Raw genomic sequence first — 25111 nt, 5'->3', positions numbered from 1 at the left:
TAAATACGCACTACAATGACAATAGTTTAAAGTTATTTAAGCATGTTTTATTTTAAAAATGTAAATATGGTTTTGGGCGGGGGGGGGGGCAGAGATTTGTGACGTCATATTTGAGGGTGTCTGACTTTTTGTGAGGCCGTGTGACGAAGGGGGGAGGGGGGGTAAAAAATAGGCCAAAACCGCGTGACGTCATTTATGGACGGCCCCTGAGCGTGCAGATCTTTCACATGTCGAGGAGTACCATCCAACTGCACCAGCCAATCCGCTTCCAGGATTACAACCCTATTCAACATGGCCCACCACGATGTTCCCCACGAAACATGGCCCCCTTGTTGTTCACCCCTGCAACATGGCCGCCTTGTAATTCCCCACGCAACATGGCCGCCTTATCGTTCCCTACGCAACATGGCGTCCCCCATCGTGTTGGATGCAACCACATTTTACAAATGTGATTTGTAACTTTGATCCGTACCCGTGTACCGATAGTTCAACTTTTAATCTGCAATTTTATTGAGGGACTATTGAGTGTGGCCATGGTGTCGTCTGGGACTGTTTTATTTTACTGCCTTGCCCAAACTTGCATTTGGCGTTTAATTTATGTACTTATGCAATTTTTTTCTGATACACTTCATTTTCGCACTCCTAGCGCTCGTATTGTTTATTGTAACGTTCTTAACCTGTGCCTCTACTGGACATCTGTGAAAAAGAGCTTTATAGCTCATCAGATTCCTCCAGTAATAAAAAAACATAATTTCAGAAACATGCGTTTAAATTATTTACATTATTTGGCTGCTATTAATTTCTACGCGATAAAAGCCCAATCTAGATGTGAAAGAGCCAAAGAGTATGATAAAAGGCCACTTCGTTGAGCTATCATTTGTGATAGCCAGGCTGCGTCTGTAAAAACAGAGTCTGACACCTGGTAAGATAAATAAGTAATATTTAAAACACTTTTTTTTAACGCGCTTTTATGAAATGTACTAGTATAGTAATGGAAGAACTCCACGACTTCAGGAAGTGGCCCCGAAGCTTGCCCTAACGTAAGGGACCAGTGGCTAATTACAGCCAATGTCAGTTGAGCGTGGACAATTAGACCCAAGCCGAAACATAACATATAAAAAATTATGTTTAAAAATATATATTTTATGATAGAATATAGCATTGTCATCAGTATGACATAAGTATACCAAGTTTGCAGTCGATACCACATTGGGAAGTGGGTTACAATTGAGTTACAAGATTTGAGGATACGACAACAACGACAACCACAACAACAGTGAGTTAAATAAAAGCGTGTAATAATAATTGTTAAATATCGATTTAAAGCTTTCGTGACTGCAGGGATTCATCGTCTTGGTTCTTTCGGTAAAGTCACGTAGAAGGGAAGTAATAAAATAATAATTACTTCCCTTCTACGTGACTTTACCGAAAAAACCAAGAAGATGAATTGTTCAATAGTTTTGAGAAAATCCACAACCACTCTCCCCTATCACTCTCCTCTGCCTCTCCCAATCTCTTCTCCCCCCCACTCCCTCCTCCCACCCCCACTCCCTCCTCCCACCCCCACTCCCTCCTCCCACCCCCACTCCCTCCTCCCACCCCCACTCCCTCCTCCCACCCCCACTCCCTCCTCCCACCCCCACTCCCTCCTCCCACCCCCACTCCCTCCTCCCACCCCCACTCCCTCCTCCCACCCCCACTCCCTCCTCCCACCCCCACTCCCTCCTCCCACCCCCACTCCCTCCTCCCACCCCCACTCCCTCCTCCCACCCCCACTCCCTCCCCTCCCTATCTCCCCTCCACTCTCGCCTCCCTCTCCCCTCCCTTGCCACCTCCTCCTTCCTTTGCATTTCGGCAGCAGGCCGTGGTGGTCGTGGCAGCGAGAGTCCTCTGTAAAGCCATCGTGTGAGTATCATCATCATCACCACCACCACCACGACCATCACCAACCACCACGACCATCATCACCACCACCACGACCATCATCACCACCACCACCACAAAGATCCCCCGTGTAGCCTTGATAGACTTTTGGGGCCAAGTGCTGTTAGCGAGCAGCACCTATAAAGGCGGGAACGGCACACGAGGGGGTTGGGTGGATGGCCAGCACCACGCGCGACCGCCTTTGTCTCCCCAGTGGCGATGTTTACGCACCGCACCAGGTACTCATTTGAGGCTGAGTCGACCTAGGGGAGACCCAGAAAAGCATGGTTCGTAGCGCTAACCGCTACACTACCGCTCCCCATACCATCACTTTCCACTTCGCCATCACTCATCACCACCATCACCACTACCATCATCAACAGCATTAATCGGCAACTGCACGAATGCATTAACCAACATCTCTGCATCGATCATCAGCGGCCTCAATGGGAACCAACATCATCGATCGATCATCAGCGGCCTCTGCTTAAATGGGAACCAACATCACCATCATCATCATGGATACATCGTCACCATCAACAATAGTAATCGCTGCTCACACTGCGCGTCTAACATCGCGACGTTTCGTGCTGTTATTGTTGTTATTGTTGTGGTGTTACTGTTGTTGTGGTGTTACTGTTGTTGTGGTGTTGTTGTTGTGGTGTTGACCTTTCGCATGCTCCGTGCGTAGCCGACTGCGCTAAAATTTTCTTCTTCAAAAAGTTCGCCGCGAATAAAATCTCGCCGGGTTTTGTTTAACAACGACGATGCGACCCGTTGAGTGTTATATATATTTAAAAAGATTGTCGATTTTAACTTTTAACAATAATTTTAACATTTTATCTCCTTAAGACCACGTGGGGATTCAACAAAAACCCAAGGCCCCCGCGCGCGGGTTAAGACGAGATAAACAATGTTTCAACAAATTCACCGCGAATTAACAATAATCTTGAGCGGCTGCCGATGTTTCTAAAGTAACGCAAGTTATATTACTTGTTTCTTTTAACTTCAGAAGTTAAAGTTGCGGTTCAGCCGCGAGGAAGCCTGCGGCCTAAAGCCTTCCCCAGGCCCGCGGCCCGCAATATAATATTTAAATAATATTTAAACATTTTCTTGGTTCTTTCGGTAAAGTCACGTAAAAGGGAAATAATAAAAATAATTGTATTTTATGTTTCATTATTTCCCTTCTACGTGACTTTACCGAAAGAACCAAGAAGATGAATCCCTGCAGTCACGAAAGCTTTAAATCTAAATATTTAAACATCTTAAAACTAATGCCTCTTGGTTTTTCAATTTGCTCAAGTTAATGCATTGTGAGGGTGCCTTCAGGACAGTTATTTTTTATCGTTAAAACGTGGATTAATTTAAAGGTTTATGTAAAGTGCCTTTAACTTATATTACAATGCGTTGTCGTGCAAGCGCATTTAAATATATGATATATATTCGATAATCAATATGTAGACTGCTGCAGGAGGAATCCGATGAGCTATAAAGCTCTTCTCTCACATGTCTTGGAGGGGCACGGGTTTACAACAAGACAAAGATCCCCCATGTAGCCTTGACAGACTGTAGGGGCAAGTGCTGTTAGCGAGCAGCACCACGCCCGGCCGCCTTTGTCTCCCCAGTGGCGATGCTTACACCGCACGAGGTACTCGTTTGAGGCTGAGTCGACCTAGGGGAGGCCCATGACCGCTTCAGGTAATCGTCACTGGTGGTGTTGGCCGTGACGGGGAATTTAACCAGGGTGGCCAGGTTCGTAGCGCAGCGAGCTGACCGCTACACCACCGCTCCCCAGACAGTACACAGAAACACGACAGTAGTGAAAAGTCTAACAAAGGTGAACACATCACACAAACACAGATACAACTAAACCATCCACATACTACCCAGGCAAAGCTTTGGCCAGAAATGATAGCCGCTCAAGAAATTGGCCCCATCGTTTGGACGTTTATAGCAGCAAAATCACGAAAGTAATCTCAATTTCATGTTTCTAAATGTGTGTGGGGGGGGCCGGAGGGGCCTGGAGAAAAAATCCACGCGACCACGGGAAGAGAGAGACACGCAAACTCCAAATATACAGCAGGCGTCAGGGTCGGGATCGAACCCACGACCTCCTGCATACAAGGCGAGGTAGTTAACATATCCTAGCCACCGTGATACTATACAACAGGCGTCAGGGTCGGGATCGAACCCACGACCTCCTGTAATCCAGGCGAGGTAGTTAACGTCTCCTAGCCACCGTGATACTTTACAACAGGCGTCAGGGTATGGATTGAACCCACGACCTCCTGCATACGAGGCGAGGTAGTTAACATCTAGCCACCGTGTCGCACCTTAAAATAAAGAAAATATGCAAGTTAAAATTGCATTGTGAATTCCAAAGCTTTGGAGAGGCAGGTAAACAAGTCAATAGAACAATAGCAAATTCGTGAAGAACAACTGTGCCACCTTAGCGGTGAAAAAAAAATAAACGTTTGCGGCTTTGCTTTGAAATAGAAATAAATGTTTTTTTTTCTGATCGTAACATTTACATTTGTTTTATTCTCATTAGGCTCCATGTTGTAAAGTTCAGTCTACAACTCGTATTATCTACGTTAGCCCCTATTCATGTACTATGAATAAGGGCCGTTTCCCGAAACGTCCCCTGTTATGTAAAACTAAAACTATTTTCCTAAACTATGTTTTTAATTTTACCAGGTAAGGCCACACTGAGCTGTGTAGTAGATATTTTGTCAGAAGCGACCTGGCCATCACAGATATTTCAACGTATTGGGGCTTTTCATCATCATCATCATGTGGACATTTATAGCAGCAGCCAAATCCTCTAAACGCATAGAGACCCATAGAAATGTATAGACTCATAGACTCACGGAGCTATGTAGTTAATTTCAGAAGCGACCTGCCCATCACAAGATGATAGCTCAACGAAGTTGGCTTATCATCACGTGGAAGTTTATAGCAGCAGTCAAACTCTCTCAATGGATGATTTTGATTCAAGATGTGGAGGAAAAACTAGAGGACCCGGAGAAAAATCCACGTGACCACAGGGAGAGAGACACGCAGACTCCAAATATACAGCACGCGTCAGGGTCGGGATCGAACCCACAACCTCCTGTATACCAGGCAATGTAGTTAACATCTCCTAGTCACCATGACATACAGTGCATACTTTACTCCATACTTTCTCTATACTTTCCGTTTGAGGCCGCACGTCCACACAGGGTTATCAGTGATTGTGTTGAGTGTTGTTGATTAGGCCTTTACACCACTGCTACCGCAGCAGCATCGGAACATTCGTTTTAACAGTTGACTGGCAGGTCACACGTTTGGTGCGACAAAGTGTTGGTATACGTAGAATTCCCTCGTTATTCACGAAATAGCTATCCACGATTCTGGCTGTCTGCGAATGGCATATGTAAGTCTACACGACCACTGCATCGAGAGAGATAAAGTGATGACGGGATAAAGTGATGCAAGAAAGTGGAGAGATGAAGTGATGAGAAATAAGTGATGCTAGGCAGAGAGAACTTCTTGAAGATTTAGAAGCATCTGCAGACGCTGCGCTATATGGTACTCGTAGGGCCAAATATCATCTGCGACACTTGTTATTCACGTGCGTCTCCGGAGCGTATACCTCCTCGCGAGTAACCAGGGAATACTTCTAACTCGCATTTTCAAAGACACCTGCTCTCATCTGGCCTAAAAGAGTGGACTAATTACCAACGGAACAAAAACTCACATCGCCAAATAAAAATATGAATGGGAATACGAACAACCAAATGGATCCATATTTGAAGTTATCGTGACTTCAGGGATCCATACTCTGGTTCTTTCGGTAAAGTCACGTAGGTGACTTGTTCTGTTGCTTCAGCTCCCCACTCCCAGCCCCATCCACTCTCCCCCCCCCCCCCGCATTTTGTCTGCTCGTCCTCTAAACGTTTTCTCAGCACTCCCCTCCCCCAACCCCCCTCTCTATCTCTCCCCCCCTTGCTCCTCCCCCCTCTCTTGGCTATATAGCCTCTTGTTACAGCAGCCCTTTTGCCCACTTCAGCAATTGTTTCTTGCTGTGGTTGTCCCACCAGATGACGGATTCTTGTGTTGCGCCCGAAACGTCGTGACTTAATTTATTTGACTTTACCGAAAGAACCAAAGAGTATGGATCCATAATTAAGGTTTTTTTGGGTTAGATCTCGTAAATATGAATGTTGTTAAACCGGCCACCACCCGATAGCCAATTAGCAAGGTTTGTCACGAAAACAAAAGATGGCAATTTGTTACGAGTACAGCGAACCGGTTGTGTTGGAGAGTAAATCCACTCCCAACATTTACAATTCGAGTAACGTTTCGCCAGTAATTACATGAAACAGTATCATCAGGCAACAGCCAGAGTTGTGAAGAAATCCTCCTGTTTTGGTCTTAAATAGAGGGATAAAGCCTGCATGTTAAATTAACCCAATGTAAATTTGAGCAAACTGCAAGCAAATAGAAATCGGCACCAACGTCTTGTTGCGAAAGAAACCTAAACAATTGCGCGCAAACAAACTTGTATAAAATACATTTCTCGTTATTACAATTGGCCCTGGCATGACTGACTTTAAAATCGTCGAGAGTTTTAATTTCGTCGCAGACAACACCGAAAATGGAAATCTGGCGATTATTGCAAAATAATGCGAACCAACGAGCGGGATTTACATTAAAATATTCCTCGTCGGTTTACGCTTACAGCAACATCGTGCCCCAGCTATGAAACCACTGCAGAGACCATTATTTGTGGTTCCTCGCAGCTTCGAAAGCGCCTACGTTTGATTGCCTGCCGTTGGGTGCCTTTTTCAGCGGAGTTTTTATTTTCTCTCTCCGTTGTTCCGGCGTGGGTTTTCGACGGGAGCAACAAATCTCCTCCCATAGCTAATAGCAACGTAACCCCGCGCGATGTAACTTGTATTGACCAAAACGTCCCTATCCTGAAAAATTCCTGCGAAGTGACTCGATTCAGATGTTTTTTTTGTATTTTACCAGGTAAGGCCCACTGAGCTATACATCTGTTTTTCAGAAGCAACCTGGGCATCACAAATGATAGCCCAAAGAAGTGGCTTAGACTTTGAAAAGTCTAGACTTGGTGAGGCTTTGCTAGGTCAACATGCGTAATACATATTAAACACAGCAGAGCTTTGGTGATAGCCTTGGGGCATTAACAGGGTAGAAAGCCACTGAATCTAGATTCAAAACTATTTTAATTAAAACAGCTTTTTGTGTTTATTTTGTTGTTCTTCCCCTGCACCTCTGATGAGCATGGTTGGCTATGTACAATGGCGTGAATATCGCATGTACCAATTTTTTTTTATCATATTAGCATCAGAAGTGCCGTTGGCTGCCTTGGTGGCTGTGTCCTCTGCCACCCTCCTTGTTTTGCGATGGCGTGCTGATTTCATACGCAACCGTTGCGAATGCTGAAACGTTTCCGCAGTGCACTGAGCATCACAAGGGCAGAGTAGCCAATGCATGTGGGGCCACCACACGGATAGTATGGTATCAAAAGTCCTCGATGTTATGTCCGTGCATTACGCATACCTGTCAACCCCTTATTAGAGCCCTGCCTTTATACAGACCAATTCAGGCCTCATTGGTCACGCTGTGCCCTTATAAATATCAACGTTCATCCTACAAAGTCCCATCACAAGAGAGAAACACAAACAAATAGACAAAAAAATAATGTTGGCCCGTATTTGAACGGCCGTACGCTGTATGGATGCTGATAACTCAATTTCCCATGTACAAGCATATGGGTAAACCTCATGGGGTGACAGGGATTAATACGATATTCTCAATTTCTTACGTGATGCTGCTTTGGCTCCCAATTTATGTTTGCTTTCAGTGTTTGGTGCACTTGATTTGGTTTGGGTTTTATTGTTTTGGTGACCCAGTTGACTGACAAATGAGACTCATCCTTGTCTCTTGGGGTTGTCACCCGGTTTAGAAAAAAATCAACTCGGGAAGTGATTTTCCTGCTCAAATCAGCATTGAGACCGTGGTGCTCATCATGTGGGTGTCACGGTGGCTAGGATATGTTAACTGCCTCGCCCAGTATACAGGAGGATCGTGAGTTCGATCCTGATCCCTGCTGTATATTTTGAGCTTGCATGTCTCTCCCAGTGGTCGCGTGGATTTTTGTCCCGGTCCTCCAGTTTTAGTCCTCCACATTTAGGATGAACATGCGTTGTTTGTGTCTTATCATGTGGAAATATATAGCAGCCAAATAATCTAAATGCACGTTTCAAAATGTGGAGGAAATAAACGAAGGACCCGGAGACAAATCCACGCGACCACTAGGAGAGAGACATACAAACTCCAAATATACAGCAGAGGTCAGCGTCGGGATGGAACCCACAGCCTCCCGCATACCAGGCGAGGTAGTTAACGTCTCCTAGCCACCGAGGTTGCGTTGTTATTGGGGAGTTGCCCTAAAGGGAGAAAGTGGCCAACTTGCTCTGTCGACTGCTGGATGAAGGCCTCTCCCAGGTGCCACGACCATCTTGACGTGACCATAAAAAACCCTCTCCCCGCCCACCCTCCAATAAGTGTTGCCTTTTGCAGAAAACGCCGCACTGATGGATTCGCCGATGGCGATGGGAGAAGATGAACGGAGATGGAAGCGGGGAGGCATGGCAGAGGAAGCCTACGGTGGTGTTTCCGTGGCGGGTAAGATGTGGTTAGAGTGACTAGAGATAGTGGTTACGATGATAGCTGTAGTCGTCATAACTATAAAAGTTACAGAAGCTGCAGTATATGTTGTAGCAGCAGGAGCCACATGATGAGAGAGATGAGTTGCGGATCGCTGAGCGAATGTCGACCCAACATCTATCACCCCTGTCTGATGGCTCCTCAACCCCCCAACGACGGGGAGACAAAGGCGGTCGGGTGTCGTGCTGACCACACACCCCCTTTCATGTGCCACAGTGCCGGCCTTCATAGGCGTCGCTTGCTAACAACACTTGCCCCCAATAGGCTGTTAAGGCTAGACATGGGATATACGGGTGATCTGTCATTAATTGTGTCTCTGCGTGTATAAACAGGCAGGTGAAAGTGACCTCAAGACTCGTGGCAACATCCTCCTGAGAAGTCATCACCGAGTATGCAGACCCGCAGGTTTGTGTGTGCAGTATATGGGTTGGCACAGTAGGGGGCATAGGTGGTGCATCTGCGTCATCTCAGTCAACCTATGGCACTTGGGTCTATCCTCCCGACACTTCACGTGGCCTTAGAGTGCACATAGCTTGGCACAAGCGCCTTGGTGACGTCACCGCCACTTAGTGACGAATGGCGGCTGTTGTTTTCTGTGAGTGTCATTGAGTATCTGTCTGTGAGTGATGGTGCTTGGTGTCGCTGGGCTGTGATGAGCCAAGAGGTCAGGCTAGAGTCTCTGAGTCTCCCTGACGACAAATTGACCCACTGAGCCCAGCGACGCAGTGAGACTGAGAGAGCGAGTGGTGGTATGCCTGCTGCATCTCTGTGTGTGTGTGTGCGTCGATGTGTAGGGAGCGGTAGTGTAGGGAGTGGTATTGTAATAGCGGTTAGTGCACTGCGCTACAAACCCGGCGATCAGAGTTCGATTCCCAATCACGGCCAACACCGGTGACGATCATCTGAACTGGTCCTGAGCCTCCCCTAGGTCGACTCAGCCTCAAATGAGTACCTGATGCAGTGTGTAAACATCGCCACTGTAGAGACAAAGGCGGCCGGGTATGATGTTGGCCACCCACCCCCTTGTGTGCCGTGCCGGCCTTCAACGGCACTGCTCGCTAACAGCACTTCCCCCAACAGTCTGTTAAAGATATACGGGTGATCTGTCATTAAGTGTGTTTCTGCGTGTCTCTGCGTGTGTCAACAAGCAGGTGAAAGTGGCGCCAAGACTCATGGCAACATCATCCTGAGAAGTCTTCACGGAGTACGCAGACCCACAGGTTTGTGTGTGCAGTATATGCGTTGGCACAGTAGGGGGCATAGGTGGTGCATCTGCCACTCATCTCAGTAAACTTAGGGCACAACTGCCGTTGTGATGTTACCGCTACTTAGTGGCAAATGGCGGCTGTTGTTTTCTGTGTCTGTGAGATTCTATTTCTGTAAGTGTCTTGTGAGTGATGGTGATGGTTGTCACTGGGCTGTGATGAGCCAAGAGGTCAGGCTAGAGTCTCTGAGTCTCCCTGACGATAAGTCGACCCACTGAGCCCAGTGTCACAGTGAGACTCGGAGAGCGAGTGTGGTGGTATGGCTGTGGTAGCTGTTTGTGTCTGTGTGTGGGCAACGGTTAGCGCGCACCGCACTACGAACCCAGCGACCAGAGATCGATTCCCACTAATTATAACCAACATCAGTGACAAACATGGATTAGTCCAGAGCCTCCCCTAGATCGACTCGGCCTAAAATGGGTACCTGGTGTGGTCTGTAAAGATCACTGGAGAGACAGTGGCAAACCAGGTATGGTGCTGGCTACACAATGCACTCATAGGTGCTTGCTAAGAGCACTTCCACCAAGATTCTCTTAGCCTATACGTGGCATCAGTGTATTTTGTATATGTGTGTGTGGGTCTGTGTGTTTGTGTGTGTATGTTGACGTCTGTGTATGTGTGTGTGTATGTGTGGAGCGGTGGCGCAGTGATAAAGGTCACTCGCTGTGCTACGAACCCGGCAGCCCAAGTTGGATTTCTGCTCACGACCTAAACCAGTGACGATTATCTGAACCAGTGCGGGGCCTCCTGTAGGTCAACTTGACCTCAAATTAGTACCTATTGCGATGCGTAGACATCATCGCTCGGGAGACGTAGGTGGTTTGGCGTGGTGCTGGCCACCCACCCCCTTGAGTGCTCCAGTGGCGCCCTTCACAGATGCTCGGTAACAGAACTCTCCCAACAGTCTAGTCCAGGCAATACATAGAGGGATCTTTCTCTTTTGAGTGTGAATTTATTGGCACAGTGGGGAGGAGCACAGGTGGTGCATCTGCCAGTCATTTGCTTCTGCAGCTGTGACTCTTAAACAAAAGCTCTACGCGTCTTTCTCTCTGTGTCTGCAGGGTCCCCATTAGCTCGCAGGACGAGGAGGTGGTGGGACGCTTCATTCACTTGCCCATTCACCTCCCCACCCTAACAGGTACAACGACGTTCGATCGAACTACGCTGGCTCTGGCGACATAAGTTGATCGCTCCGGCGGTTATCACTTCTATATCAGCTGCTGTCGCAGCAGGAGCCACATGATGAGAGAGATGAGTTGCGGATCGCTGAGCGAATGTCGACCCAACATCTATCACCCCTGTCTGATGGCTCCTCAACCCCCCAACGACGGGGAGACAAAGGCGGTCGGGTGTCGTGCTGACCACAAACCCCCTTTCATGTGCCACAGTGCCGGCCTTCATAGGCGTCGCTTGCTAACAACACTTGCCCCCAACAGTCTGTTAAGGCTAGACATGGGATATACGGTTGATCTGTCATTAATTGTGTCTCTGCGTGTATAAACAGGTAGGTGAAAGTGCCGTCAAGACTCGTGGCAACATCCTCCTGAGAAGTCATCACTGAGTACGCAGACCCGCAGGTTTGTGTGTGTTAGTATGTGGGTTGGCACAGTAGGGGGCATAGGTGGTGCATCTGCGTCATCTCAGTCAACCTATGGCACCTGGGTCTGTCCTCCTGACACTTCACGTGACCTTAGAGTGCACATAGCCTGGCACAAGCGCCTTGGTGACGTCATCGCCACCTAGTGGCGAATGGCGGCTGTTGTTGTTTTCTGTGAGTGATGGTGCTGGTCGTCGCTGGGCTGTGATGAGCCAAGAGGTCAGGCTAGAGTCTCCGAGTTTCCCTGACGACAAATTGACCCACTGAGCCCAGCGACGCAGTGAGACTCGGAGAGAGCGAGTGGTGGTATGCCGGCTGCATCTGTGTGTGTGTGCGTCGATGTGTAGGGAACGGTAGTGTAGGGAGTGGTATTGTAGTAGCGGTTAGCGCACTGCGCTACAAACCCGGCGATCAGAGTTCGATTCCCAATCATGGCCAACACCGGTGACGATCATCTGAACTGGTCCTGAGCCTCCCCTAGGTCGACTCAGCCTCAAATGAGTACCTGATGCAGTGTGTAAACATCGCCACCGTAGAGACAAAGGCCGGGTGTGATGTTGGCCACCCACCCCCTTGTGTGCCGTGCCGGCCTTCAACGGCGCTGCTCGCTAACAGCACTTCCCCCAACAGTTTGTTAAAGGTATACGGGTAATCTCTGTCATTAAGTGTGTCTCTGCGTGTCTCTGCGTGTGTAAACAAGCAGGTGAAAGTGGCGCCAAGACTCATGGCAACATCCTCCTGAGAAGTCTTCACGGAGTACGCAGACCCACAGGTTTGTGTGTGCAGTATATGCGTTGGCACAGTAGGGGGCATAGGTGGTGCATCTGCCACTCATCTCAGTAAACTTATGGCACCTAGGTCTGACCCATGACCTCCTGACACTTCACGTGACCTTAGAGTGCACATAGCCTGGCACAAGCACCGTGGTGACGTCACCGCCACTTAGTGGCGAATGGCGACTGTTGTGTTTCTGTGAGTATCTGTGACTGTGAGTGATGGTGCTGGTCGTCACTGGGCTGTGATGAGCCAAGAGGTCAGGCTAGAGTCTCTGAATCTCCTTGACGATAAGTCGACCCACTGAGCCCAGTGACACAGTGAGACTCGGAGAGCGAGTGCAGTTGCATGTCTGCGGTGTGTGCCGTGTGTCTCTGTGTGGGCAACGGTTGGCGTGCACCGCACTATGAACCCAGCGACCAGAGATCAATTCCCACTCATTATAACTAACGTCAGTGACAAACATATGGATTAGTCCTGAGCCTCCCCTAGGTCGACTCCGCTTAAAATAGGTACCTGGTGTGGTCTGTAAAGATCACTGGAGTGACAGTGGCAAACCAGATATGGTGCTGGCTACACAATGCACTCATAGGTGCTTGCTAATAAGAGCACTTCCACCAAGATTCTCTCCAGGCTATACTTGGCATCAGTGTATTTTGTGTATGTGTGTGTGGGTCTGTGTGTGTGTCTGTTGACGTCTGTGTGTGTGTGTGTGTTTATGTGTGGAGCGGTGGCGCAGTGATAAAGTTAACTCGCTGTGCTACGAACCCGGCAGCCCAAGTTGGATTCCTTCTCACGACCAACACCAGTGACGATTATCTGAACCAGTGCGGGACCTCCTCTAGGTCGACTTGGCATCGAATTAGTACCTATTGCGATGCGTAGACATCATGGCTCGGGAGACGGAGGTGGTTTGGCGTGGTGCTGGCTACCCACTCTTCTGTGTGCTGTGTCAGCCTTCATAGGTGCAGCTCGCTAACAGCACTTGCTCCCAACAGTGTGCTCAAGGCTATACGGGGGTGATCTTTTATTTTACGTGTGAATGTGTTGGCATAGTGGGGAGGAGCACAAGGTGATTAATCTGCTAAGCATTTGCTTCTGTCGTCGTAACTCTTAAACACGAGCTCTGCGTGTCTCTCTGCGCCTACAGGGTCCCCATTAGCTTGCAGGACGGGGAGGAGGAGGTGGAGGGATGCATTCATTTGACGATTCACTTGCCCAGTCGCCCACCTTAACAGGTAAAACGATGTTCACTCCACCTACGCTGAATCTGGTTACGTTGTTTAATTGCTCCCGCAGTCATCACTTCTATATCAGCTGCTGTACCAGCAGCAGGAGCCACATGATGAGAGAGATGAGTTGCGGATCGCTGAGCGAATGTCGACCCAACATCTATCACCCCTGTCTGATGGCTCCTCAACCTTGTAAAGGCAGGGACTTGAAAGCGGCCGGGCGTGGTGCTGGCCACCCACCCGTTCGTGTGCCCTGCCGGCCTTCAAAGGCACTGCTCACTAACAGCACTTACCCCAACAGTCTGTTAAGGCTATGAAGGGGATCTCTGTAAGTGTGTCTCTGCGTGCCTCTGCGTGTATAAACAGGCCGGTGAATGTGGCGTTAAGACTCATGGCAACGTCCTACTGAGGAGTGATGGAGTTCACAGATCCACAGGTTGGTGTGTGTATGTGTACAGGGGTGAGCGTGTGAGTATCTGACTGTGAATATCTGTGTCTGTGAGTATCTGTGTCTGTGAGTATCTGTGTCTGTGTAGTATGGTTCCAGGGAGACTTGACACATAGTTGGAGGCACACGCTTATTTATTAACACCAGCACGTAACTCGGAAGCTTACAGTAACTGAAGGGGTATCGGCCCCTTCACCCGTCTAGCTACGGAACACAACAGCCTAGCTCACAGCTAGCTTACACCTAGGTTACGGCACCCCGAATACCCAGACCCCGCTCTTAGAAGAGCGTCGGTTCTGGGCTCTGGGGGCCACGCCGCTGGCTTGCCTGGTCGGTCCTTAAAAGGACAGCGATCCCAGGGAGTTCCAGGGCCGGTCTAGCTGGTCTTCTTTCTTCACTGGTTACAGCTTAACACTAGACCCAGAGCCCTTCAGCTCACCGCCTTAAATAGCCATCTCCCCCCGAGGGGAGGGGCTGTGGGGGATCCCAGCGTACGGCGAGGACGTCGCTGCGAGCACCTGCTCCGCGTACCGACGTAGCCACGCCCATTGTGTTTGTTTGCCACCCGCGGCAAGTCTAAATCAGGCCGTCTACAACGGCTACAACGGCTCTACATCTGTAAGTGACTGCGTTGGTCGTCGCTGGGCTGTGATGAGCCAAGAGGTCAGGCTAGAGTCTCTGAGTCTCCCTGACGACAAGTCGACCCACTGAGCCCAGTGACGCAGTGAGACTCGGAGCAAATGTGGTGGTATGCCTTTGGTATTTGTGTATGTGTGTCTGTCTGTGTGGCAGGGAGCGGTAGTGCATTGGCAAACGCAACCGCGTTACGAACCCAGTTACCAGAGCAAGTGCTTAGAGCAGTTACCCTCTCAAGGCTATACGTAGCATCGATGTGTAGTGGATAATAAACTGGAGGAAGCTTACTCTGAGGCAACACGTTCATTATAACATTAACAGGCTACAACACAGGGGTGTAATGGCCCCTTCACCCGATACCTTATTGGAAGTAGTCCCTCCAGGCTCTTACTGATTACACTACACCTATTCTGACGGAGGCTTGAATCTTCTCTTGGATCTTCACTGGTTATAAGCTCGGAGCTTCACTGGTACAGCTCAAGCTTCACCCGAGCCACGGGTTTACCTTTGCCCACAAGGCTCTTTTCTCTTCAGGGCTCCAGGTTGGTCTTCAGCCGGACGATACTGAGCTGAGCCGTTCAGGGACCTGGCTTATATAGAGAGTCCTGGCTCACACCACCCCTGGCCACGCCTCCCTTCCAGAACCTTCTCCACGGGCCTGGAGAATGACTTCATGCCCCAGCCCCCTCCCGGGGGCCTGGGGTCCGAACCGTTGGTACCGATGCTCCCCCCAGGGATTGCCTAGCGCCAACTGTCCATCATTACTCTTGCGCAGGTCCGGCCTCCCTTCTGCTCTCTACTGGCCTGAGCTAGTACTGCCGGCTATGAGTAGTGGCGATCGTGGCTAACCATGCCACTACAGATGTGTATATATATGTCTGTGTGTTTGTATGTGGTAAGCGGTGGTATATGTCTGTGTGTTTGTATGTGGGAAGCGGTGGCGCAGTGGTAAAGTGCACTCACTGCGCCACGAAACCGGCAGCCCGAGTTGGATACCTGCTCACCGTCGACAATGCTGATGATTATCTGGGGGCCTCTCGGTAGGCTTGGCCTCGAATGGGTACCTGTTGTGATGCGTAAACATCGCCACTAGGGGAGACTAAGGGAGTTGGGCGTGGCGCTGGCCACCCACCCTGCTTTGTGTGCCACAGTGCTGGCCTTCACAGGTGCTCGGTAACAGCACTTGCTCCCAACAGTGTGCTCAAGGCTATACGGGGAGGGGGATCTTTGTGTTTATGAGTGTGAATGTGTTGGCACAGTGGGGAGGAGCACAGGTGGTGCATCTGCCAGTCATTTGCTTCTGCAGTCGTGACTCTTAAATGCAAGCTCCACACGTATTTCTCTCTGTGTCTACAGGGGGTCCCCATTAGCTCGCAGGACGAGAAGGAGGAGGTCGTGGGACGCATTCATTCGCCTTCCCAGTCCACCCTAACAGGTAAAATGACGTTTGATCGCCATACGCTCCGGCGGTCATCGCTTCTGTGGCAGCTGCTGTAGCAACAACAAGAGCCACATGATGAGAGAGATGAGTTGCGGATCGCTGAGCGAATGTCGACCCAACATCTATCACCCCTGTCTGATGGCTCCTCATCCTTGCAAAGGCAGGGAGTTGAAAGTGGCCGGGTCGTGGTGCTGGCCACCCACCCCCCTTCATGTGCCACAGTGCCGGCCTTCATAGGCACTCCTCAAAGACAGCCCTCACCCTGACAGCCTCTGCAGACTTCACAGCTGGGTTGGTGGCGGGGGGGGAGCTCTGTTTTAGTCTGGAACAAGGCAGTGTGTGTTCTGGTTTTTGAATGGCAATGTAGAAGTCGCAACCAACAAGGGGACTTCAGGATAGGGTTTGTAGTTTTGCGTTCTTCCTCCGTTGAAGGGAGCGCAGACTACGGTGGGTTTGCTGCACGGTCCACTTCATCTGTGTCGAGTGGTGTGGCTTAAGTGACTTAAGTGTGTGGGAGTGAGAGTGTATCAGTTAGCGTGCGTTGCTACAAATTCCTGCAATGGGAGATTATTCCTGCTCACGGCTAACACGAATGACGATTATTTGAACCAGTCCGTGGCCTCTTTTAGGTCGACACGGCCTCTAATGAGTACCCCTTGCGATGTGTCAACATCATCGCTCGGGAGACGAAGGTGGTCGGGCGTGGTGCTGGCCACCCACCCGTTCGTGTGCCCTGCCGGCCTACATAAGCACTGCTCACTAACAGCACTTACCCCAACAGTCTGTTAAGGCTATGAAGGGGATCTTTGTCTTTAAGTGTGTCTCTGCGTGTCTCTGCGTGTATATACAGGCCGGTGAATGTGGCGTTAAGACTCATGGCAACGTCCTGCTGAGGAGTGATGGAGTACACAGACCCACAGGTTGGTGTGTTTATGTGTACAGGGGTGAGTGTGTGAGTATCTGACTGTGAATATCTGTGTCTATAAGTGACTGCGCTGGTCGTCGCTGGGCTGTGATGAGCCAAGAGGTCAGGCTAGAGTCTCTGAGTCTTCCTGACGACAAGTCGACCCACTGAGCCCAGCGACGCAGTGCGACTCTTGAGAGACGAGATAGACGGTGTGAGCGCGCGCATGGTGTGAGAATGTGTATTGGTTACTGCACTCTTCCACCAACCCGGCATCCTGAGTATTATCCCCCACCTCACGACCAATAACTGGTGAATATTTGAATTGGTCTTGGGCCCTCCCCTCGGTGGACTCTGTCTTAAATGAGAGGACCTAATGCGGTGTGTTGTATGTACAGGCAGTGCCCGGGTTACGAAAGACCCGAGTTACGGAAATCCGACTTAACGGAAATGCTCCTGTGAAATGCGTAAATGCTTGCATTAGTTAGGGAAGCACAAATAGTGCAGCGCGGCAAGGTTACGGGTGACTGCAGCGGAGCGACGAGGTGTAAGGCGGTGCCGCATATTCCCCAAGGCGGTGGTATCCTGTCTAGCACCTCTGAGTCATTCTGTTACATTGTTATCGTGAGTAGGCTCTATCTGCCACATCGTCGCTTTTCCTTTTGTAGCATTACATAATTGTTTTCTATGCTTCATGGTATGCATAAACAAATGGACACAATAGAGTATATGATCCATTAGTTTAAGTATGCGTAGTGTCAGGGTAGATATTCAATCAAATTACATAATAAAAAGAAGTGCAGAGTATGTACAGCGATACAGTAGAGAGAAAACAGTAGGGGAGGCATATGTGGATTTTATCTTGATTTTTGGGGAAAATTGTTCAGTTTCCAACATACGGATAAATCGGGTTGCGGATATTTCTCGGGAACCCTAACCCTTTCGTAACCCAGGGGACTGCCTGTACATATGTTGAACTTCTTTCAAACCGTTGGTAACCATACTCTTTAGTTTTTTTGGTAAAGTCACGTTGGTAGAGATAAAATAAATCACGACGTTTCGATCGCAACACAAGCGACCGTCTTCAGGCGAGAGAGGTCGATCGTCATCAGACGAACGCAACACAAGCGACCGTCTTCAGGCGGAACCAATACAGCAGGACAACTGCCGATTTAGGATAAAGATCTGCTAACAACAAGAGCTTATAAAGGGTTTTGGTGGGCTCAACCCCAAGGCTAAGTGGGCGGAGCTAGAGAAGGAAGAAAGGGGGGAGGCATGGAGGGAGGGGGGGGGAGTTGGGCCCAGGTAATAGATGGAAGGTAGAAAGAAGCTGGGTTAGTGATGCTAATGTCAGAAAATTAGCATGTCAGTGGTACAGGTTGGTAACCGACTATGCTGATCGGAGGTGGCGAGGGAAGGACAACTAAACGCAACAACAAGCAGTCCTAAATAAATTAGTTATAAATGTAGTCTAGTCGTGTAGTATATATCAGTGTAGTACATAGTATAGTGCCTAGTATATTAGTGTGTAGTAGTGTATAGTGTAGTATATAATGTACTGTGTAGTTGTGTAGTGTCGAGTAATTTGCAATGTATGTTGGACTTCTTTTGCACCGTGCGTAGCCAACCGTGCTAATTGGAGGTGTGGGGAAAGGATAAACTAAACCCAACAAGCAGTTCTAAAGAAATTAGTTCATCAATCTATAATACTGGTAGGAACCTCCTGGTTACACCAGCCCACGGGATTATTGTGTCCGTTGTGCAGGGGAGGGGCTGAGTGAGGAGGGGCTGGTCACCCCGTGGTGCCCTTATAAAACTCAACGTTTAACCTACTCACACCGGCTTGTGCCCGCCCTCACAGTCGGCCATATTTGCGGAATACACCACGCCGCCGTTGACCCTGGCCATTGACCGAGCAACCCAACGTTCCTACCAGCTCCCTCCGCAGGAAAGTGTTTTAAAAGTGCATAGCTCCCAGCAGGTTCCTAATATTGGCAGGAAGAGCCTTCCTGACGGACATGTCATGAACAGCACTGTTGTTTTTCATTTATTTTATTGATTGTTTTACCTACGTGACTTTACCGAAAAAACCAAAGAGTATAGCACTGGGGAGACCAAGGCGACCTGACGTGTGGTGCTGGCCACCCACCCCCTCGTGTGCCCTGCCGTGCCGGCCTTCATAGGTGCTCGTTAGCAGCACTTGCCCCAACAATCTGTTACAGGCTACACGGGGGATCTTTGTCTTTTTGCGCGCGAGTGTGATGTGTATGAATGTGCATGTTTGTGTGTGTGAGGATTCCACTGCTGTGCATTATCTCTTGGCCTGCTCCGTCCCACCTCGCACGATGCAATCCTCTTCCAGGTTCTCAGCAGTGAGCAGTGCACCACCGCGTATGTCAAGAGAACAACGGCCGCAAGTGGACCTTCCTGAACTACAACAGACTCTCGATTTACGTGCTAATGACGGGGAGGACAGCCGCGGATGATTCAAGATCACAGATAATAAGAAATATGCATTTTCCGCGGATCTCCATGCAAAAAACTAAATTATCAACTGATCGATGCACATGCTCAGTGATAACTTTCCTGCTCCCGCCCAGCAGAAAACTCGGCCCACTAAGTGAATGACAGCAGGGCCACACCAATCAACATCAATCAAACTCCACCCTCTGTTGTAAAGATATTGCAACGACTCTACTGTAGAGGGGAGACCATGTGGATTTCGGATTAACCAAAGCAACTATATTTGTTTGGTTTAAGCATGCGACTTGTAAAACATTTCCAGGAATAATGTATTACTTAGATGAATAATTTGGGCTCAAGGGAAAATCCGCGAGTTATTAATTTGTCAATCTCAGGTGCGCAGTTAATCCGCAAATCGGATAAACTGCGTGCAGATAATCGAGAGTACTCGAGCTCCTGAGACCCGTTCGTAAGTCAAACTGTTAGTCGGAACAATCATGATGCACTATTTCAATGCACCCATACGAGCAGTGTTATGAAATATGTTCCAGTTCATAAGGGAAGCATTGTTAAACACGTAAGAAATACTGTACATTTGCATGTAATATTGAAGAAAAACACTAGTAAATAAAACGAAATAAAATAACAGAATTTTTTTTCACTTGCCTTGAGTCCTGATGATGGCTTGCTTGTCAGTCGCCACAATTGCACACAAACGGATACACACGCAGGCACATGGGGGCACGTGTGCACACACCAACGGCAACGTTACCCCGTATAGCCTTGACAGGCTGTTGGGAGCAAGTGTTGTGAGCGAGCACCTACGAAGGACGGCATGGCACACGAGAGGGTGGGTGGCCAGCACCACGCCCTTCCGCCTTTGTCTTCCTAGTGGTGATGTTTACACGCCGCACCAGGTATTTATTTGAGGCCGAGTCGACCTAGTGGAGGCCCAGGACCGATTTAGATAGCTGTCACTGGTCTTGGCCGTGAGCTGTAATCGAACTCGGGTTGCCGGGTTTGTAGCGCCGTGTGCTAACTTGCACTACCCCTCCCCACTGGCATCCATGAGCCTAATGTGAACGTCAACGTGTTCCCGCGACAACATGCCGATCACGTTAAGATGCCCGCGTTCCAGTTCTCAACCCTTTGAGACATGGCCCTGAACCTCTCATCCCTCCCCATCCCTCCCCTCCCTCCCACTGGGGTGAGCTGAAACGGCGGCATTTGATCGGAGGTTGAAAAGAAACTCACTGCAGGTTGCACTTCGTCACCGTGTCACTGCCCGTTTTCCAGCGCCGTGAAGGTGGAGCTTCGCACAAAAAGGTTGCCAATGGTGGCCAGGGAGATGTAAACTTTCCCACTGGGCATACAGGAAGTCGTGGATTCGATCCAGACCCTGATGCCTGTTGTATAGTATCACGGTGGATCAGGAAATGTTAACCGGCAAAAATAATTGGCTGCCACTAGCCAAAGTAACTGGCCAATACCAGTTACATTTGTAAGAACGGTTGCGTAATATAGATGGTTGTAATTACCAGCAAAACGTCACTACTCACATTCTTTGGGTCTTTCGTTAAAGTCACGTAGATAGGTTCAAATTAATATAAAATAAAAAGCGGTCGTCAGGCAGAGAAAAAAGGGGGGTAAGCCTCTAAATGCAACTGTTTATAAAGGTTTAAAAGTGGGCATAGCCTACTTGTCAGAACGGAGTGGGCGGGGCACGAGTAGGTCACCAGTGGATAGAGCATCCTATGGAGAAGGAGTCTCGGCCATGATAGAGCAAAAGCTATAGAGATGGAGCTTAGGCCAGCAGTGGATAGCGCATGCAATAGGCATGGTGTACTAGAGGTAGTCTAGGCCAGCAGTGGATAGAGCGGGGCTCCTCACCTGAGCTCTCTCCCCAGCGGTTGCAGGCGGAATGAGTGAAGGTTGTGTGAGGGGTTAAAAAACTGAGCATCGGAGAGTGTTAAAAATGGAAACATTACAGCAGTTATGATTTAAACTGGTTGATAACGTCCTTCCACTTATTGCTGAGTTTGTACCTGTAATCTCAGTTGAAATTATGTCTATGTTTGTATATATGGATGGCTTCATGAACGAATCTTTGTTGATAGCCAGTGGGCTTGCAAAGTACCTTCGTCTGAGAGAAATCATTTCGTGTGAGCCAACCGCATTAAAACAATGATCAGCCATGGACAAAGTGTTCGTTCTGCCGTGTTTCAGACCTGCCTTATGTTCACAAACACAGTCTGAGACACAAGGCCGCAGCCATGACGTCAACATTGGGGGGGACCAAATTTTCCAGGGTGTCTGGGGGTCCCAACCCAGAAAAAAATCAAAATTTTAAAAAAAATTTCCTGCCTAATATATTTGAAAAATTACTAACACATGGGAGGGACTTTTTACTGGTAGGAACGAAGTGGACCAGACCACCAATAGATTAATGTGTCCGTCCGTCCGTCTGTCCGACAAGATGGCCGCCCGCTCCCCCTGCGATCTGTGAACTAAACAAGATGGACGTCGCTTCCGGCGCCTCACTTTAAACTTCGCTTCAAATTTACTTTACTGAAACGCAGCACGTTTTTTTAACACAGAGACAAGATACATTTATTAACACAGAGACGAGATACATTTAATCGCCATATTTGTGCACGAAAAGCACGGCGCGAGGCCTAGTGCGGCAGGCTTCGCGAGGCCTAGTGCGGCAGGCTTTGCGAGGCCTACTGCAGAAAAGGCATCGCGAGGCCTACTGCAGAGAAGGCTTCGCGAGGCCTACTGCAGGGAAGGCTTCGCGAGGCCTACTGCAGAGAAGGCTTCGCGAGGCCTAGTGCAGAAGGCTTCGCTAGGTCTACTGCAGAGAACGCTTCGCGAGGCCTAGTGCAGCAGGCTTCGCGAGGCCTAGTGCGGCAGGCTTCGCGAGGCCTACTGCAGAGAAGGCATCGCGAGGCCTACTGCAGAGAAAGCTTCGCGAGGCCTACTGCAGAGAAGGCTTCGCGAGGCCTACTGCAGGAGGCTTTGCGAGGCCTAGTGCAGGAGGCTTCGCGAGGCCTACTGCGACAGGCTTCGCGAGGCCGTCCGTCTGTCCGACAAGATGGCCGCCCGCTTCCCCTGCGATCCGTGAACTAAATGAACTAAACAAGATGGCCGTCACATCCGGCGCAGCCAATGACATCGCCTGTTGCAATCCTTGCTCTGTGGGCGCGCGAGTCAGTGGGGAGGGGGGTGTGGACGTCATCGCTCACCCCCCATGCACAAATCATTTTCTTTTTAACTCCTCTATACCCGGTCGATATCCCTGTACCGGTATTAGTATTATTCCTACCAGGCCACCCCGCAGGGTCCTGTTATTTAATTTTTTTACAATAATGTCCTATAGTGTATTGTATTACATTGCTCTGTTTTAACTTTTTACCATTTCTTTTTGCATTGTATGTTATGGCAGAGATTAGGGATTCATAAAGTACAACCATAACCAAAATCATATAAACAGAAATCTATGCATTGATTTATATGAAGACAAGTCCAGATATTGTGGCCAAGGTTTAGCAAATTGTTGTTTTTATTTACATAGCATAGCAATTTTTTTGATAGCAATATATTGGGGGGGGGGGGGGGCATTTTGAGCATATTTGAATATTGGGGAGATGTGTCCCCCCCCCAATATATATTATAATTGCGGCCTTGCCGAGACATGTCGCTTAGTTTGCCCAATGTAACTGCTGCCGCAGACACAGCTTAGTTTGTAGACACCGGGGTATTGCATGTCAGGGATCACATCCTTCACAGATGGGATCAGATCACGAATTTTATGTACTGTGTTGAATCGAACCTGGATCTCGTGTTTGCTCATGATTTTGGAAATATTTTTGGTGACCCCTGATATGTATGACAAGGTGATGGTTTTGATTGAGTTTAAGTCAAAACTTCGTTATATTTTCAACCTCAGGATATCAAAATATAACTCGAGAATAAGAAGCACGGATACTTGACGACACCGACGGGGAACAAAGGTTAATAAAACCCTCGGAATACCTGTGGTAACAACTATGGTATATCACAAATCTTGGTTCGCCATAAACCAAATAATAATTATGAAGTATTAGGCCTAGGGTCATTCAGAAGAGATACAAAGCGAAATAGGTCAATCACACACAACCAAAATAATATGTATTCCATAGTATCAGCCTCACCAACCGATCTTTGTCTTCCAGCAGCGACACAACATATGGTAGCAATAAATTACATATGAAGGGAGGGCGCTCCCCTTGAGATAGCAAACACCATAAAAAAAATCTCAAACCACGACGGAAGGGAACAGGAACCAGGCCTTAATGTGACTTAACAGATTACTTCAATAAATTAGAACAGACACACACACGCACACCCGGACAAACAGCTGCCCCTTTGTGAGGAGGCGAGCCGAGGTGGAAGATTTTTGAATATAACGACGAGCAGAAATCACGCACATCAGTCTTGCTGTGGCAAGCTCCGGGGTGGGTCCCTCAATCGACCATGGATGACGAGGCTTGCAGAGGAGCGATGTGTCGCCGAGTGTAAGTTCGGCGCTGACAGACGAAGTATCGCTAAAGGTTTTATTCTACATTGAGTGCCAGCTCCCACCAGCAGCTGCAGCAAGAGAGAAAGAGAGAGAAATAATGACGAGCAATGACAAGCAATTTACCGGAGAAAGGGCGGAAAGTGCCAAGTATCGACCAAGCGAGCATCGCACAGGACCAGCAGCAGCAGCAGCGGCTAACGACTAACTACGAGCGTGAAGCCGAGCACACTCCTGCAAAAATCGAGCCTACAAGGATCAACCGTGCCTGGTGCAAGGGAGAGAGCATGACCGGCGCAACCGAGAAAGAGTGGCGGCGCTGGCGACCAGCGGACGAGCTGCGAGCGCTATCCGGCACCGCCGAAGGCGAGCATCGTGGCGACTAATTCGCATAAATGCATGATCTGCATAATTACAATAATCAGCATATTTTCGGAAAACTACACATTTCAAAATTTGCATTTAATTGTATTATTGTTCTTTTAATTTTTCTAGACCTAATATATACAACAAACTCCACATCGACCAGCCCCCTCATTAATATTCATGAGCAGGTGACGTCCTCCAAATGGACACCCCCCCCTCCATTCATAATAATTAGCGGCTGACGTCACTCCACATGGGGGGGCCGAGGCGCCTCCTCCCAGCACCACACACACACGCATATACAGTCTGCACCACACACGCACAGCCAGGTGACTTCATTAAACAAAAGGAAGGAGCAGCAATGGACTCTCCTTTGCCTCCTGCTATAGCAAATCTGTACATGGAAACTTTGAAACAAGATCACTTGCCTCAAGTACATTAAACCCATATTTTTGGTTTAGACATGTTGATGACACTTTGGTTGTCTGGCCATATGGTAAAGATACACTTAATGCATTTTTAATCATCTCAATGCGCAAAACCAAGCCATTCAGTTCACCATGGAAATGTAGGTGAACAACACACTCCCCTTCCTGGACAATTTGCTTGGACGCAATCAAAATGGCAAAATAACACACGTCTACCGAAAGGGAACGCACATGGATGCCTATCGGAATGCAGATTTGCATCATCCCAGCACAGAAATCCTCTCTCATCAAGACGCTCATACATCCGGCAAAGACAGTGTCAGATGGGGAAAGTTTAA

General features: G+C 48.7%; 1 protein-coding gene and 4 non-coding genes across 6 annotated transcripts; all 5 read left to right on the top strand.

Annotated features, from left to right (window-relative positions):
- Positions 1-1736: 1736 nt before the first annotated feature.
- On the top strand, positions 1737-20077 carry LOC144737692 (uncharacterized). 2 transcript variants are annotated; one of them, XM_078620520.1, is made up of 11 exons: positions 1737-1905; positions 8515-8619; positions 8994-9066; positions 9813-9881; positions 10988-11064; positions 11431-11503; positions 12227-12295; positions 13448-13535; positions 13896-16048; positions 16905-16974; positions 19321-20077. In XM_078620520.1, exons 2-5 carry the CDS (start codon positions 8557-8559, stop codon positions 11059-11061), a joined length of 279 nt encoding a protein of 92 aa, XP_078476646.1. In that variant the 5' UTR covers positions 1737-1905; positions 8515-8556; the 3' UTR covers positions 11062-11064; positions 11431-11503; positions 12227-12295; positions 13448-13535; positions 13896-16048; positions 16905-16974; positions 19321-20077. The 2 variants fall into 2 exon arrangements, with proteins under 2 accessions (XP_078476646.1, XP_078476645.1); XM_078620519.1 differs by having other exon boundaries at positions 1781-1905; positions 8998-9066.
- Positions 8724-8800, top strand: LOC144737711 (small nucleolar RNA SNORD83). Its single transcript, XR_013589059.1, has one exon. It is a non-coding gene; the product is annotated as a small nucleolar RNA SNORD83 (small nucleolar RNA).
- LOC144737710 (small nucleolar RNA SNORD83) lies at positions 11161-11237 on the top strand. Its single transcript, XR_013589058.1, has one exon. It is a non-coding gene; the product is annotated as a small nucleolar RNA SNORD83 (small nucleolar RNA).
- On the top strand, positions 13635-13711 carry LOC144737709 (small nucleolar RNA SNORD83). Its single transcript, XR_013589057.1, has one exon. It is a non-coding gene; the product is annotated as a small nucleolar RNA SNORD83 (small nucleolar RNA).
- On the top strand, positions 16122-16198 carry LOC144737708 (small nucleolar RNA SNORD83). The gene has a single exon (XR_013589056.1). It is a non-coding gene; the product is annotated as a small nucleolar RNA SNORD83 (small nucleolar RNA).
- Positions 20078-25111: the final 5034 nt, after the last annotated feature.

This window comes from Lampetra planeri, chromosome 72 (assembly GCF_965212315.1).
Source record: "Lampetra planeri chromosome 72, kcLamPlan1.2.h2, whole genome shotgun sequence".
NCBI classification, from domain to species: Eukaryota; Metazoa; Chordata; class Hyperoartia; order Petromyzontiformes; family Petromyzontidae; genus Lampetra; species Lampetra planeri.
The sequence above is the reverse complement of the archived record's forward strand: the minus strand, read 5'-3'. Positions and strand labels throughout refer to the sequence as shown.

Coding starts and splice junctions, on each gene's coding strand:
- LOC144737692 (XM_078620519.1), top strand. CDS start 8,529: ATGGATTCGCCGATGGCGATGGGAGAAGATGAACGGAGATGGAAGCGG. Junction 8,620..8,997: donor CGGTGGTGTTTCCGTGGCGG/GTAAGATGTGGT, acceptor ATAAACAGGCAG/GTGAAAGTGACCTCAAGACT. Junction 9,882..10,987: donor CGGAGTACGCAGACCCACAG/GTTTGTGTGTGC, acceptor CTGTGTCTGCAG/GGTCCCCATTAGCTCGCAGG.